The sequence below is a fragment of the Myripristis murdjan genome, chromosome 4, assembly GCF_902150065.1.
Source record: "Myripristis murdjan chromosome 4, fMyrMur1.1, whole genome shotgun sequence".
Taxonomy (NCBI): domain Eukaryota; kingdom Metazoa; phylum Chordata; class Actinopteri; order Holocentriformes; family Holocentridae; genus Myripristis; species Myripristis murdjan.
The window spans coordinates 10,579,832-10,594,440 of NC_043983.1; the positions used below are offsets into that span (position 1 = coordinate 10,579,832).

Consider the following 14,609-nt stretch of genomic DNA (forward strand, 5'->3'; position numbering starts at 1 on the left):
AACAAAAATACAGAGCAACCATAAGAGGCATGTATCATATTAACAAGAAATGGGATATATCCCCAAAATCCTTATTTTTTTTTTAACTAGTGTCCATTTTTTAAGTGATAAGAAAAATAATTTGAAATCATTTCTAAACCAAGCAAAGGAAGACTTGCTATTCCTCCACTTACCACAATGAATTATTGAAATTAATTATTAATAATTATTGTACCCACAAGAAGGATCATATTAATCATGTCAGATATAGAGGAATTTAGTTTATCTGTATGAAAAATATGAGAAATATGGAAATGTTGAATGTCGTTTTATCATAAGTGATAACCAATTTTTAATATATAACCAAGCCCTTCTGGACACCGGGCGTAAGAAAATCATATGTTACAAATTGTACAAGGGTCCACTTCAAATTTGAACCTTTTTAAGGAATTATGCAACCAGGTAAACCCTATTAAATATTCTGAGATGAGTTTATTAAACCATTAGAATTTAAATTGCTGTATCCATAACCAGCGTTTCCAGTTCAGCTGCTTGTACTTACTTCCTGCTGCTGTAATCACGACACGACGTGTGTTTCAAAACAGCACTACTGAATTTATTGCATTTATTATCATTTAGGTGACAGTCATTGATCATTATCATTGCCAGTGTTGACTCAGCCGCTCGCTCGGTCCCGCTGCGCTATAACCGCACTGCGCCTGCGCACTGACGTCGGGCTGTGCACGCCATTTTGCAGCAGTTAGCGAGCGAGCCGCCTGTTTCCATGCACTAACATTAAAACAGACTACGCAGCGATTTTCCCACGCTGAAGACACATTTTTTTCGTAATCAAAACGATGGCCGACTCTTCAGCGGAGACGGGTGTCCCGGAGGGCGCAGAGGTCCGCAAGTTGTCGGAGCTGAGAGTTATCGACCTGAAGGCCGAGCTGAAGAAACGAAACCTGGACACCACGGGCATCAAGAGCGTGCTGTCAGAGCGCCTGAAAAAGGTCTTGAAAGCTTGTGCGACCTCCTGTTTAACAAACCAGCCGTGTAATTTAACCCAGTAGTCATATTGTCCTGAAAAGACACGAGTTGCATGAAGTTTGTTGGATATACTTGCGTCAACCGTGGCAGTTTCGTTTTAGCTAGCGACGTTAGCTAACAAGGCCACGAAGCCCTTGGCGCTAACGTTAGCATCACCGTTATCACTGCGTGCATGCTAGCGCCGTATGTCTGCACATGCTTATTTTTTAAAGGGTATTTCATTTGCTTTTCTCTCCACGAACAGGCAATCGAGGAGGAGGGTGGAAATCCTGACGAGATTGTTGTTGCCGGGGAAGCAACGCCAAAGAAAGCTACGCCTAAACGGGCTGCAAAAGGTAAACATTAGCGCAAAGATGCCTGCTTTCTGCAGCACTTTCACTGGGAAACAGGCGACCCGATGTGCAGGCTTGATCTAAACCAATGCATTGCCTCAACAGATACGAGGCAAGATAACGATGAACCAGAGGACAGTGCTGTTGAGGAGGATTCTCGTGATGGACAGGTGAGTATGGCAGAAAACACATTTTAAGCTGCTAATCATTAATGTGTAATAGCTGCAGTATTTAGGTAATTGTGCAAAATTGGAAGCTCTCTCTTGCCGTTAAAGTTATTAGACATTAGATGTTGCTGTTAATCTCCAAAGTCGTCTTGCTTTCCGTCAGGAGGAGCTTCAAGATTACCAGGAAAACATGCAGGAGATGGACATCCTTGACATGAACGTCCTGGATGAGGCCGAGAATGACAATGGAATCCCGGCCGAGGAAGAAGAGGATGAAATGAATGCCGAAGAAGGCATTGAAGAGGAGGAGGAAGAAGAACAGGAGGAGGAGGAAGAGGAAGAGGCATTTATGGATGAGGAGCAGGACAATGGGGCAATGGAGTCGGAGGATGAGTCCAAAGTTGAGGAGGTGAGAGGATAGAGCGAAGATGGCTTTTAAACTTATCTTTTTGAATCATAAACGGCTCTGATAATTTGATTTGGTTCATAGCCAACATAATGATTTTTTTTTTTTTTTTTTTTAAATAATTTTTGCCATATGATGAATTTGTACTATTTTTCTTGTTTCGTGTTTGAGCAGGTGGACGAGTCTGAGATGATAGATAAAGATGAAGACACAACATGCCCTTCACCCAACAAGGTATTATCCTCCTCCTCAGTGTTTTTGTGTGTGCAGTGCTGCTAATATCACGATAAAAGCAAATTCAGCTGTCAAATATGTAATGATGCCGCCTTTGTGTTTTTAGGCTCAAGACAAGGATCCGGATGCAGACGACTCTAAAGAAGAAACAGGTACTCTTGAGCCGGGGTTAGAGGTCCTCATGAACGCAGACCTGTCGTTTGCACAGTGTTGAGCTTGGAATGCAGTCCTTTAGCTTAATTTCAACCAGGAAGGGAGACTGGAAGCCCAAAGGAAATTGCTGGCTTTGTGTTGAAATTTGGTTAACCAGAATTGTTAATTTCAATATGAATCTTTTTGTTCCCTATATCAAATACATTTCCGTGTTGGTAAAGTAGCAGTGGTTAACAATTTTGATACACACTGACAGCAATTAAATATCAAGGTCAGGAAGGTTTGAGCTGTTGCAGGTGATTGCAGTGTTTCTAGGTTGCCACACGAAGACCAAGACTAAGAAGAACCATCGCGGCCCGTCCGCTGACGGCACCATTTTTAAAGACTATGAATTAGAAATCTGCCGGATATGAAACTAATGGACTCGAACTGAGATTCTGATCGACGCTAATGGACACTGAGCAAGTCAAAGTCTGAAAGAAGATGGACTTCACCGAGCCTCTGCTGCTGCTCTGCTGATCTTGTGGCTCTCTTCAGCACCGAACTCTTTGTCTGCTTTGGATCAGGTGAACTGAGTCAGGTGGTTCAACTTGAGAAATGAGCCACGGTCTTAGTCCCTCTAGTTGCTTGGTTGTCCCCCCCAGCCTTTGGGTTCTCTTCCAGTCTCTTGCTAGGGTGTGCTTCATCCTTTTAATACATAGATCTAAGAGCGCAGGCCAGGGGTCATGACGTTCCTAATCCAGGCCTTACCAGTTCCTCGTTAACCATTGCTGTGTTTGAGAAGTGATTAAACTCTGTGCCATTCTATTCCTGTTAAATCCGTAGAAAATGACAAAGTAGCCGGGTCTTGTTTATCTGAGCCGCTTAACGAAGATCAGCACCAGGTCCAGGAGACGACCCCAGAAGAAGAGCAAGCTGCCACCGCCGGAGGGGAAGACAATGTGTCCGACATTGGTGCCAAACCCAACAAGGCCTCCTCTGGAAGCGCGGAGAGCGACAAAGATGTTATGGAGACTGACACAAAAGAGGTTGGGGACACCCAGAACGTCCCGGAAGAGACAGTTGACTCTGAAAGCAAAAACACTCAGGCTGTTAGCTTAAGCGAACAGGGCGCCACGGGCGAAACTGATTCAGAAATGGGGACTAAGAAGGTTGAGGACGATGACAAGAAGACAGAAGAGAAAGCTGATGCAGATTCATCCTCGGCAGTGAAAGAGTCCTCTTCTGTAGAGGGCGATGATCAGAAAAAGAGGTTTGTTGTTTTCTGTCTACTAGAAACCAAAATGGCTATCTCTGTTGCATTGGCTCCTTGTGTTAGCAAAATTGGATGCTCTTTTGGAGGTAAAAATGGTCTGCATTTGTCTGAAGTTTCATTTGTCATTCCTTACACTCACCTTTCCCACTTTATTACCCATTAATGAGTAATGTACTGGGATTGTTTTGGGGCATAGTTCCATCCATTCACTGTTAAATCACTGTATTTATGGTGCGTAATGGGTTGCTCACTGTCAATTTTCTACAATACCATGAAGCACGTAAGTATAGACATCTGTATGAGTAAAGGTCCCTGGTGTCCTCACTGTTGTATGTTTATGGTTTGTTTTCTTTGTCTTTAGTTCTGAGGAAAAAGATGGCAAGACCGAGGCAAAAGATGAAAAAGGTGAGCGCGTTGAAGATTTCCTCGTTCTGTTCCATCAAACTCTGTGGATGGTTGCTCACCTTTAAAGTGTGTGTGTGTGTGTGTGTGTGTGTGTAAAACCTCTGCAGGTGGTGCTGCAGCCAGCAGTAGCAGGAATCTGTGGGTCAGCGGTCTCTCCTCCACTACCAGAGCGACTGATCTGAAGACCCTTTTCAGCAAATATGGAAAGGTCAGTCTAGAGCCGAGTGTCCCTCTCGTGGAACGTCAGACCTGCTCTGACAAATCACTGCAAATGGCTGTAGAAATTTCTGCAACATAACAGATTCTCAGAGTTTGAAACTAGTGCTGTTGATGAAGGGGTTTTTCACTTTTGGCTCCCTCTCCCTGTCCGCGTCTTGATCCTTCCTGTGTCTCTTCTTCCTCCTCCACTCTCAGGTTGTTGGCGCTAAGGTGGTGACTAATGCCAAGAGTCCAGGGGCTCGATGCTACGGCTTTGTCACCATGTCCTCCACTGAGGAGGCTACCAAGTGTATCAGCCACCTTCACAGGACAGAGCTGCATGGCAGGATGATCTCTGTGGAGCGGGTGTGTGTTAAGTGGGAATTTTTGTTTTTGTTGGAGGTGACCTGCAACATTACGTTGCGTAGCTGTTAGTTTGCACGAGAATTTCTTGTTTAATGCTCTTTGCGCAACATAGATGGTGAAGTGCAAGATTTACAACTTAAGCATGAATACTAGGCCTCAGTTTACAAATTTCACCATTCATGTTCATAGTAATTGTCCCCATTCCATTGATAGATGATAAAAGAATGAATTATTGGGCCCGTTCCATAGTCACACCCAGGCCAACAAGGCCCTAAGCCTCACACTCAGTACCTCAGACACTGCTGGGTTTAATATGAGTAACTTCTGGGGCATGATGACTTTTTTACATTGATATCCAGTATCCACAAAATGAAACTGATTGGCCCACTGCGCCACCAACAGGCTAAAAAGTCACAAACTTTAAGCAGCAATGTCTTAGACACTGCACATTACACTTGTTTTTAACATCTAGTACGATTTGCACCAATTTGGGGGGTTGAAGATGTAGTGTAGATGGTGTAGAGTAGTTTGGGGTTCACTTTTGATTTGAGTACTTTTGGTTTGGCTTATCAGTGATCAAATGAACCAGATAAAAACATGGAAATCCTAATATTGTTCCCCTCACCCTATTGTACCTCTTAGTGCTGTATAGAGAGATTGTTATAGTGTCTTATGCACACCTAGCAGGAAATAACACGTTCAGCAGAGAGCACAATTATAAATTACTACGTAATGATGACAGAGCACATCGTTTGCGGTAGCTTTATTCCTGTTGTTTGATATTATCAGCCTGAACTTTGCTCTGTTCATCAGCTATTGTGAATGAATAATTTTAATCCATTTTATGAATGTTGCAGGCCAAAAATGAGCCTGCAGGGAAGAAGCCAGCAGACAAAAATGACACTAAGAAGTCTGGCGACAGGAGACACTCCTCAGACTCCAAGTAAGACCTCTTTATCCGATGTCGTACAGTAACATGGGTGCAGCATACATTTTCAACAAATCTAGCCTGTGGCAATCAAACCGCAGCAGGGTTAGCACTGTGCTTTGACCATGAATATAATACTCATACTGTTAAATATTCTGCAGGTCCGACGGCAAAGATGACAAGTCTGAAGGTGAAGGAAAAGATGGCAAAGGTGAGACCACTTGTATTTATCAGGTTAATGCCCCCCAAAATTTCACTAGCACCCCTGACTAAAAGTGAACCGTGGTTGTATTTGCAGGCCGTAACGAGAGAACTGTGGTGATGGACAAGTCCAAGGGAGAGCCTGTGATTAGCGTCAAAACCAAGAGCAAGGAACGAGTAAGTTAAACATTCACTCATGTAAATGTTGTTTTCTATCACATCTACAGCCTCGTGAATCCTTTTTGTGTTCAGTTTTTCACACAAGCACAGTGAGGAGCCAGCCAAACAGGAAAAAGTGCATGACTGGAGCAACAGGATAGATGAATAGTCTCTACATTGATGTCTTTATTGCATTCCAATATTATTCAATTACAAATGCATGTCAGTTTTGCCAGTCATCAGTAATGTGGATTATGATGACCAAGCAGATAGAGGAAAATAACAGCTAATAAAAACCGTCTAATAAGTTCAGAAAAATGCAGTTTGCATTTTGTAAGGCTCACCACAATGGCAATAATACAGTCTAGACAGATTTTATTAGAGTACTTCAGTGTTTCTCCTCGTCACATTGTTTTCAAGTTCCAGACTGCATGTGAGTCGTGAGAAGTCGTTGACTTCCTGTGTGTTTCATGCCTCTCTGCATTAAACCGTTTCCAAGTACAGGCGAGGTGTAAAAGACACACCTATCACATGACAATCTACTTTTACTTTTGTTGATGTTCAAAAGGCAGCTATTAACTTTCAACATGTTTTGAATGTTTCTGTTTGTTTCAAGACCAGAGGAAATTTGAAATATAAAGTTAATATATCATTAACATGATTCCAAACACTTTTATAGCACAAATAGACTTTAAACCACAGAACAAATATGCGGGCCTGGCAGTAAGATTAGTTGTCCCCAAACACTTTGGGATGAGATCAGCATCAAAGAAATCACTTATTGTGGCTGCAGTGCACACATGCAGGAACAAACTGACCAATGAATAATAGACTCATTTACTGGAGAACAAATAGCCTTTAAACCAGCACAAGCATTAGGCCCCACATACCTGCCTGTAAAACACCAGTTGTTTAGAAGCCCTTTAGTAACACACACACACAGGAACACACTAACCAATGAATAACAGACTAATTTACTGGAAAACAACACTGGACCAACAACAGAATTTGCTTGGTTGGCCACTGCATTGTAAGTTAGTGGAGAGCAGCGCACAGCTTGTAGTGGCAGGGGGAAGAAATGGCTTTTAGGTTGACCGGTCATTCAGTAAAATTGAGGGTCAGATAATCAAGGTCCTTCTGTATCTCAGTTTTCCGCAGCCCACAGTGGAATCTCTCTTACCTCTCTCCTTACCTACCTCTCCCTTAACCAGAGCACCAAGAGCCGGGACCGCAAGTCACCCAGTAAGGAAAAGAAAGACATCCTGTCCTTTGACCAAATCAAGGAGCAGAGGGAGCGAGAGAGGCAGAGGCAGCGGGAGAGAGAGATCAGGGAGGTGGAGAGACGCAGGTACACCGGGTAAGAAGCATTAGCAGAGACACTGAAGTGACTAACAAAGGCCACCAGGGTGTCGTAGTGTTCATTTATTATTAAATCAGCTTCAAGATGAAAGGTCTTTTGACAGCTGTAACGCAGTGCTTGCTTACTTACTCATATCTGCTAAAATAGGTCCATGGCTGTTGGTTAAGGAACCAAAAAAGTTGTATAATTCAATCAACAGTTAATACCATTGTGCTCTGACGTAGATTAGTTAGCCCAAGTACTCAAGCCATGAGCTCAAGTCCAAGTTGGCGCATGTTGAGGAAACTTTTTTTCAGCATTAGTCCAGCACTTTGTAGCTTTTTTAAAGCAACATGTAAATAGTTGTATCTGTATGTCAGCGAGGATACTAATTTGGATATCATTCCTCACTAGTGACCGGGACCGCGATCGTGATCGCGATGGCCGCTCAGAGCGTGAGCGTGAACGCATCCGCCTGTTCCGAGAGAAGGAGGAGCAGAAGCGCTTGATCCGAAAGAGGAACTGGCTGGAGGTACGATCTCCTCTGCTTTTTATTTCTGAGAATATTTGGAGGGTTTCCAAATTGAGGCAGCCACCTTTTTGGGAAAAAATAAACACATATTCCTGATATGTTTGAGTTATATTAAGCGTTATCATTGTACGTTTTCTGAACTTAAAACTTCGCTCATCAAAAATTGTTGGATACTTGAGGACAAAAATGTGAATTAATGTGTCTTTGTTTTATATGCAGTTAGGTGCAGTCTTTTGTTCCTCTTGTTGAAAGTTGTTAAAAACAAAGAGGTTGGCTGCAATTCTCAGCACCTCAATTTTTCAGGATTTCCATTCTTTAGAGCAGCTGTTCATTTGGGTACTTATCTTACCATTATTTCTTGGCCATATATTTGCATTTTACCTCATAAGAAGAAACATCTTGTCTAAAATACTCACATGAGTTTTGTGTTGCTAGTCACAAGAAATCAGTCAGAACAATTCCTGGCTTCAACCCCAGGTTGAGAAGCAACGCCTCGACGCAGACCGCATGGAGCGTCAGTTCCTGGAGCGTGAGCGGCTGCGTGTGGAGTACGAACGGCGGCGTGAGCAGGAGAGGATCATGCGGGAGCGTGAGGAGCTGCGGCGGCAGCAGGAGCAGCTGCGCTTCGAACAGGAACGCCGGCCCATAAAGAGACCTTACGACATGGAGGGCAGGTAAATACGTAAAGGCTGGTGCTCTTTATAGTAGGACTGCGTGTTTTCTGGCTGTTATTATGTTTTTAAAAGACTGTAACACAAATATTATCACTACACTATACAAATCCCAATAAAGCCTGTAGGACAACCCATAAACATATATCTTCATAAGAAGAACCTAGTCTTATAGATCTTGGAGAAAAATAAAGAAGCAGAGAGGAGGTTAAGTTTGTAGAGTATTCAGGTAAGTGAGAAAAAGCTGCCATTTGCCGCATAATTAATCAGAACTGCCTCAATTGATTTGTGACACAACGAAATAAACAACAGAGCATAATATGGAATGATGCACATTAATGGTGAAAGAACGAGCACCTAGATATGACGAAACAATATTCTGTGAGATTGTACCAGTTTGGTGCACCACAGCTCTGTGTATTAAATTATTTCTGTATGTATCTGGATGCTTTTGCCCGCTGTTATTCAGGAAAGACGACTGGGCTGATAAGCGCATGGCCATGGATGACCGTTATGGCCGCTCAGACTTTGGTCGCCAAGATCGCTACCAAGACTTTGATCACAGGGACCGTGGCCGTTACCAAGATGACGTGATGATGGATAGGAGGGACAACTCTCGTGGCATGGACAGAGACAGTCAGGTAAGAAGCACTGACCTTCCTCTTAATGCGCAATATTGGTGTAAGCAGTCTCCTTTACTCATTATCAGGTGTATGTATCATTTGCACTGTGTAGCAGGCACTTTTACTGAAGCCACTTGAAGAGGACGGAGAATGTAAACATTTTTGGTGTGGCAGGTTTTAGTGGAAAATATTTCTCCAAGTGTCTTCGCCACTCATTAATAGGGTTCTTTAGTGGGTCTTGAAATGTAAGGAGAACAAATTTTACAAGCTGCAGGCCTTCTGTAGTGTTTGCAAGTGTGCAAGGACAAGTAATGCTGAGTGTCAGGCAGACCCACTGTCATTTCTCATTTGCTAAAGTAAGAACCATGGAATATTATGGTATTATTGCCCAGCAACTATATTAATTCAGTAAGGAAAAAATGTAGATTTTTAATGTGGAAATGTTGATGGTGATTATTTCTGTTAACCTGCTGGTCTCTCTCTCCAGCACTTCTCAGACAGGTCAGACAGGCATGGCAGAGACGGCAGAGACTCCTGGGGTGGTGGCTATGACAAGCGCATGAACCCCAGGTCAGCACCTGGCCAGTGGGCTTACACTGATGATTTCAGCTACATGGAAATACACTTAAGAAAAGGCTGACTCTTGACATTTTAGCTGAGGAGTAATTCTGTTGATCTGTCCCCCTTTAGGGAAGGAGGGCGAGACTGGGACTCTGGACGCAAGATGGATGGAGACAGAGCATGGCAAAGTAGGCATAGCTCTGCTTTATTCTGCTTCAAATGACTAGAACTCTGCTGAAACTGACATACACACAGAGGGGATGTGCAGGGTGTCCATACGCAGCAATGTATTGTGGCAAATAGAGCAAATTACACAGATCACAATGGGCTGGTGCAAGTTGCATATAAAAGGATTACAGCTGATGATTTTCACCACTATTATTTAATCTATTGATAGTTTGAGAGGCTGAAGTGATGTCTAACCAATTTTATGATATAAAAGGGAGAAAAGAATGTTGTAAAAAATAAATAAATACCCCCCAGTGATTGATTGCATTGTCATTTGGGGTTTTGCCTTGATCTGCATCTGATACCTGGTTCCTCTCTTCCAGGTAGAGACGGTGCTATCCCCGGCCAAAGCCACATGGCACGTGGAGGAATGGCAAGGTGAGCAATAGATAAAGTCCGTCCATGTCCATGTGAAAGTCACGTCTGGTTTAGAGCGAAGAAAATGAGTTGTTAAAGGCCCCATGGTGTACACTTTTCCAGGGTTTTATTTTAACTGCTGATAGCCCTAGCAAGATGTATTTGTGGTTTTGAGTACCTCGCGGTCTGCTAAATATAGTTTCACAGCTCCTCTCTCTTGCCTTTATCCCGGAGCTCTGGTGGCACAGTCTGTATAGCCAATCAGAAGAGAGAATCAGCCAACTGACTTCTGGGACATAAACAATAGCGCGCCACCATATTGAGCGCTACAGCCTCTTCACCCCACCCCTCCATTTATCATAGGTGAAATGCATGGGACAGTATTTATGTGGCCCCAAGACCTTCCCTATCATGCAAAAACAAGGAAAATTGGCCATGGGGCCTTTAAAGTAATTTCACCGCATGACATGTCTTTCTGTGCTTATAGAAATATCACAGAATTTAATAACTTGTAAGCTTTATTGAAGTTGATAACTTTGATCAGACTGGACAGTGCACTTCTCAGGCAGACTTGTGAAGCAGCAAACTGTATATATTGCAAATGTTTAGATCACTGCGTTTTCCCCTCTCTCACTCCTATTTTCCTCTCTCTCTCTCTAGCCGTGGAGGCTACATGAACACCGGTACATCCCAGTCTCTCTCTGGAGCTCTGAACAGACAGAACCAGCTGATGCAGGGCGGCGGCCTGCAGGGTGGGGCCTTTGGTCGACGCTACTGATGACTTCCTGTCTGTTTGACTTGACTGTCTGGTTGAGAACATACGCTGGGACTCTTTCAGGACGCTGTACCAGGGACGGGAGTTTGTTCCTTTTTCCCCCCCAGGAATTCCTTCATTTTTGGACACAATTCCAGTCCCCTTTTAATGGGATCTGTTGTTTTCCTGTTTGTTCCTTTTATGTTTTTTTCCCCCCCTACATTTTGTGCTGTAGTGATCTCATCCCTGGTATGTGTCGATCAGCCAGTAGCTACCTTGCTTGTGCGACACGATGATCTGCCTAAAAGAATGTTGTACAAGCTGGCCCTGTGGTGGACAGTCACGTCAGAGCTGTGTGTTCATGTCATTTGGAAATATTTTGTTGACACCCAGGATGATGGACCCAATCACACGAAGCCCCCTCTGTGTCACCTCAGTTTTTGTCTGAAAACAGTTTCCCCTTCTCAATAAATGAGTCCCTGTTGTCATTTCGCCTGTTCAGTGGGACAGTGAACTTTGTCTGCTGCTTGTAATTTGCTCACAAAAGCTTTGAAGTCCTCATCTTCTGTTTTTAGTCCTCTTTTTCACATTTTCTTTTTTAAGACAGTGTTTTGAATTGTCACTGCACAGTTAAAAGGTTTTTAAAATGGAAGGTCACACCCCAGTCATCCATGCTTGTTAGCCATGTTTTTGTTTTTTTAATTTACTTACTTTGTGTGTGTGCGTGTGTGCCTGTTAAATATTGGTAAGAAACACCCCAGAGTGTCTGTTCAAAAACTATTGACCAATCTCTGTGGTAAAATCTGAAATTTAATGTATTGGGCTTTGGCCTAAATTTTCTGTACCTTACAAATGTGTTATTGTATTAGTTTATTTGTGCATAGAGGCTCTTTTTTTTCTTGTATTGCCACTGTTTGGTTCATTCGATGGATGCCATGGGTCATGGGTAAGGATTACCAAGTGCTGATGTCTAATTGGGCTCACTTGTTATATTTGTTGAATGAAATTGCTGCCTTGAGTAATAAAATATTTTTCATCTCTGCAGTGGTGCTACTGAAACTAAAGCTCTCAGGCTTATTGAAATTGTCAAAACAAATTGAGAGTCATAACTTTCATGATCCACACTAACTAAATCGTTGGCGTTAACAGCTGGAAGCAGCCGAGAATATGAGCAGATGTGACATATTTGAAGCTCCAAAACAGGTTTTCCTCTGCACAATAAAAAAATGCTCAATCACAGTGGTATTCTTGCGAGGCAGACTATGTAGTTTCAAATAGGAGGGCAAACCCCTTTGTTTGCTAATGTTAAGGATGAGGCTGAGGAAGAGTAAAACCATGCAGGCTCACACCAAGAATCATAATTCATAGAATTAATGTCACTCTTTTAATGCCTGTCTTGGATGCTATGTTTTGATTTCAACTACACATAAACACAATGGAGCAAAATGTTCTTATATTTTGGGTTATGATGGGGCAAAACTTGTCCTTTCTTTTGATAACTTGCATTCGTCATTCTTTACTACATCATAGCAAGGTGAGGTGACCTCCCCTGTGAAACTACAGTCTGCTTTTAAATTTATGCTGTAATATCTGCTGTTTCAGTCAGAACATCACTAAGCGAAGTCGCAAAGACACCAGGAAAACCTGAAAACCTGATGAAGTACAAGTCAGCGGTGACTATCAAATGACATGCAGACACGTCTGTCTCCATTATTCAAAACTGCCATTGTATGGCAGTTTTGAATAATGGAGACAGACTAATGGTCCTGTTACTGAGCCTTCTAGCTGCCCAGCTTACAACATATAACTACTTGTACCCAGGCTGGTGCCCTTGTGATCCTTGTGCCACAAATCCTTTCAAAAGGCAGAGGGAAATGTTACTCAACCTCCAGCTCAGGCTGAAGAAATGAGGCGAAAAGCTGCAGGCTGCAATGCCAGTCCAAGGGGTCAAGCCAGGAGAAGTGATTGTACTTTTAGCCACGCTAGTTCTCTGTGTACAGTGTAATTATCTCAGTTAATGACTGGTTTAATGTGGAATTAAAGAATTAAACATTTTGTAGGCTGGTGAAGGTTACATACGTCCCACAGAACACCCTGATGTTGACCTCTGTGCAGCAAACTCAAATTATGAGGACACCCACTGTCAGAGTTTGCCTGGTTTTTCCACATATAGCTCTATAATTAATGTGTGTTTCTGTGAAAAGAAAGGAACTCTCATTTGACTTCCTCAGTCCAATCTATTACTGGGTCCAAGTTCCTTTTTATAAGAAATGAAGTTCCTCTCTACCCGCTGATACTTCTCCCTGTTGAAGGTCATGATCAAGGTGTGTGTCATCCAGGCTAAAGGGCAGTGAAAGCAAATGATGGGAAAATACCATAAATCATATTTCCAGTGTTATTCCACTTTAAAAGGTTGTGGCAAGTTTGTCCACATTTCTTTAAAAATGACCCAGACACAGTTTCTGTGCCCACAATATTAATAATAATAATAATTTGCTGTTAACTGCACAGCTCCAGTGTTTGGTTTTCAATATCATGCTCTCTTATTTCCTGCCACTGGCAGAAACATGATCATGTTCTCAGATAAAGACTGAACTATCCAAAATATTAAATAATGTTGTCTATGAACCTACCTTTAGACATAACAGTAACATCTTTCAACTTCATATGAACATGTTATCATGGTTTCATACTATACATGCTGCACTATACTACTACACTATACCACCCTCGGCCATTCTCTTTCTGTCCACTAGAGGGTGTTGTAGAATCATGGATAGACAGTGGTCATTCAAGCCATTCAGTTGATGCTGACAGTGAATGCAACAGCAGAATCAGCCTGTATTTTTAACATTACCAGTAACCAGCAGAGAGGAGTGCGAGGTCCAAAGTCACTGCGTCTACACACTAGATGTGATGCTTGCATGGACCTGACTAGTGTAGAAGTGCTCGGCAAAGAGACAAGGAACAGAAAGAAACGGTGAGAAAGTTTCTATTATAAAGCAAAATCACAACAGAAAACAGAAGCATAGGGGATTGAGAGGAGGGTCGGGGAGAAAAATCACTTGGACTGCACCGCTGCACCGCCGCCTCTCACTGTTCAGGCGGCTGGCCCCACAACTGCAAACAGCCGGCCAGATGTAAGACACACTGCTTAAGTCAATATGAGCAGACCCTAAGCTGCCTGACCACTGGGGAGTCACAGGCACCTGACCTGGACACACACACACACACACACACACACACACACACACACACACACACACACACACACACATGCACACTGAACGTCAGTCTTCAGTGTCAGCCCCATGCTGTGTGACATCATTTACCCACATTCCAGGCCTTTGAAAAATGTCTATTAATTTTTTTCTGATGTCTGTCCTGACAGGACAACGTTTTCTGAACTCAGTCTTCCCTGTGTGTGTGTGTGTGTGTATCTATTCTACCATTCTTTATCTCTGCCTCTCTATTAAACTATCCAGATTTTTGATCTAGAAGTCTTGTTGATTAGGTTTAACACAAGCCATTCCCTGTTTGCAGTGTTAGCAGAAGGAAACATAAGGGCACAGGGCATTCTGTGGTTTCCCACAGATTTCCCACAGCTCTCAGGTTGCATGAAGCTGTGCTCTTAACCACCATCAGTCCTCGTAGGGGTTCATTCATTTGGGTTTTCACCATCCGAGCTGAAGTGAAGGCATGCTTTCATGAGGT

At 42.9% G+C, this 14,609-nt stretch overlaps 1 protein-coding gene across 5 annotated transcripts; it reads left to right on the forward strand.

The window, feature by feature from the left end:
• Nucleotides 1–723: 723 nt before the first annotated feature.
• safb (scaffold attachment factor B) lies at nt 724–11,937 on the forward strand. 5 transcript variants are annotated; one of them, XM_030049471.1, is made up of 21 exons: nt 724–989; nt 1,271–1,361; nt 1,464–1,528; nt 1,689–1,934; nt 2,106–2,165; nt 2,272–2,317; nt 3,144–3,570; nt 3,935–3,978; nt 4,077–4,186; nt 4,393–4,542; nt 5,400–5,485; nt 5,632–5,681; nt 5,769–5,848; nt 7,042–7,187; nt 7,584–7,701; nt 8,137–8,375; nt 8,842–9,013; nt 9,483–9,565; nt 9,686–9,744; nt 10,108–10,162; nt 10,802–11,937. In XM_030049471.1, exons 1-21 carry the CDS (start codon nt 837–839, stop codon nt 10,917–10,919), a joined length of 2,598 nt encoding a protein of 865 aa, XP_029905331.1. In that variant the 5' UTR covers nt 724–836; the 3' UTR covers nt 10,920–11,937. The 5 variants fall into 5 exon arrangements, with proteins under 5 accessions (XP_029905331.1, XP_029905333.1, XP_029905335.1 ...); XM_030049473.1 differs by having other exon boundaries at nt 8,179–8,375; XM_030049475.1 differs by having other exon boundaries at nt 7,042–7,178; nt 8,179–8,375.
• Nucleotides 11,938–14,609: the final 2,672 nt, after the last annotated feature.

Coding starts and splice junctions, on each gene's coding strand:
- safb (XM_030049471.1), top strand. CDS start 837: ATGGCCGACTCTTCAGCGGAGACGGGTGTCCCGGAGGGCGCAGAGGTC. Junction 3,979..4,076: donor CGAGGCAAAAGATGAAAAAG/GTGAGCGCGTTG, acceptor GTGTGTGTAAAA/CCTCTGCAGGTGGTGCTGCA. Junction 9,745..10,107: donor TGGAGACAGAGCATGGCAAA/GTAGGCATAGCT, acceptor CCTCTCTTCCAG/GTAGAGACGGTGCTATCCCC.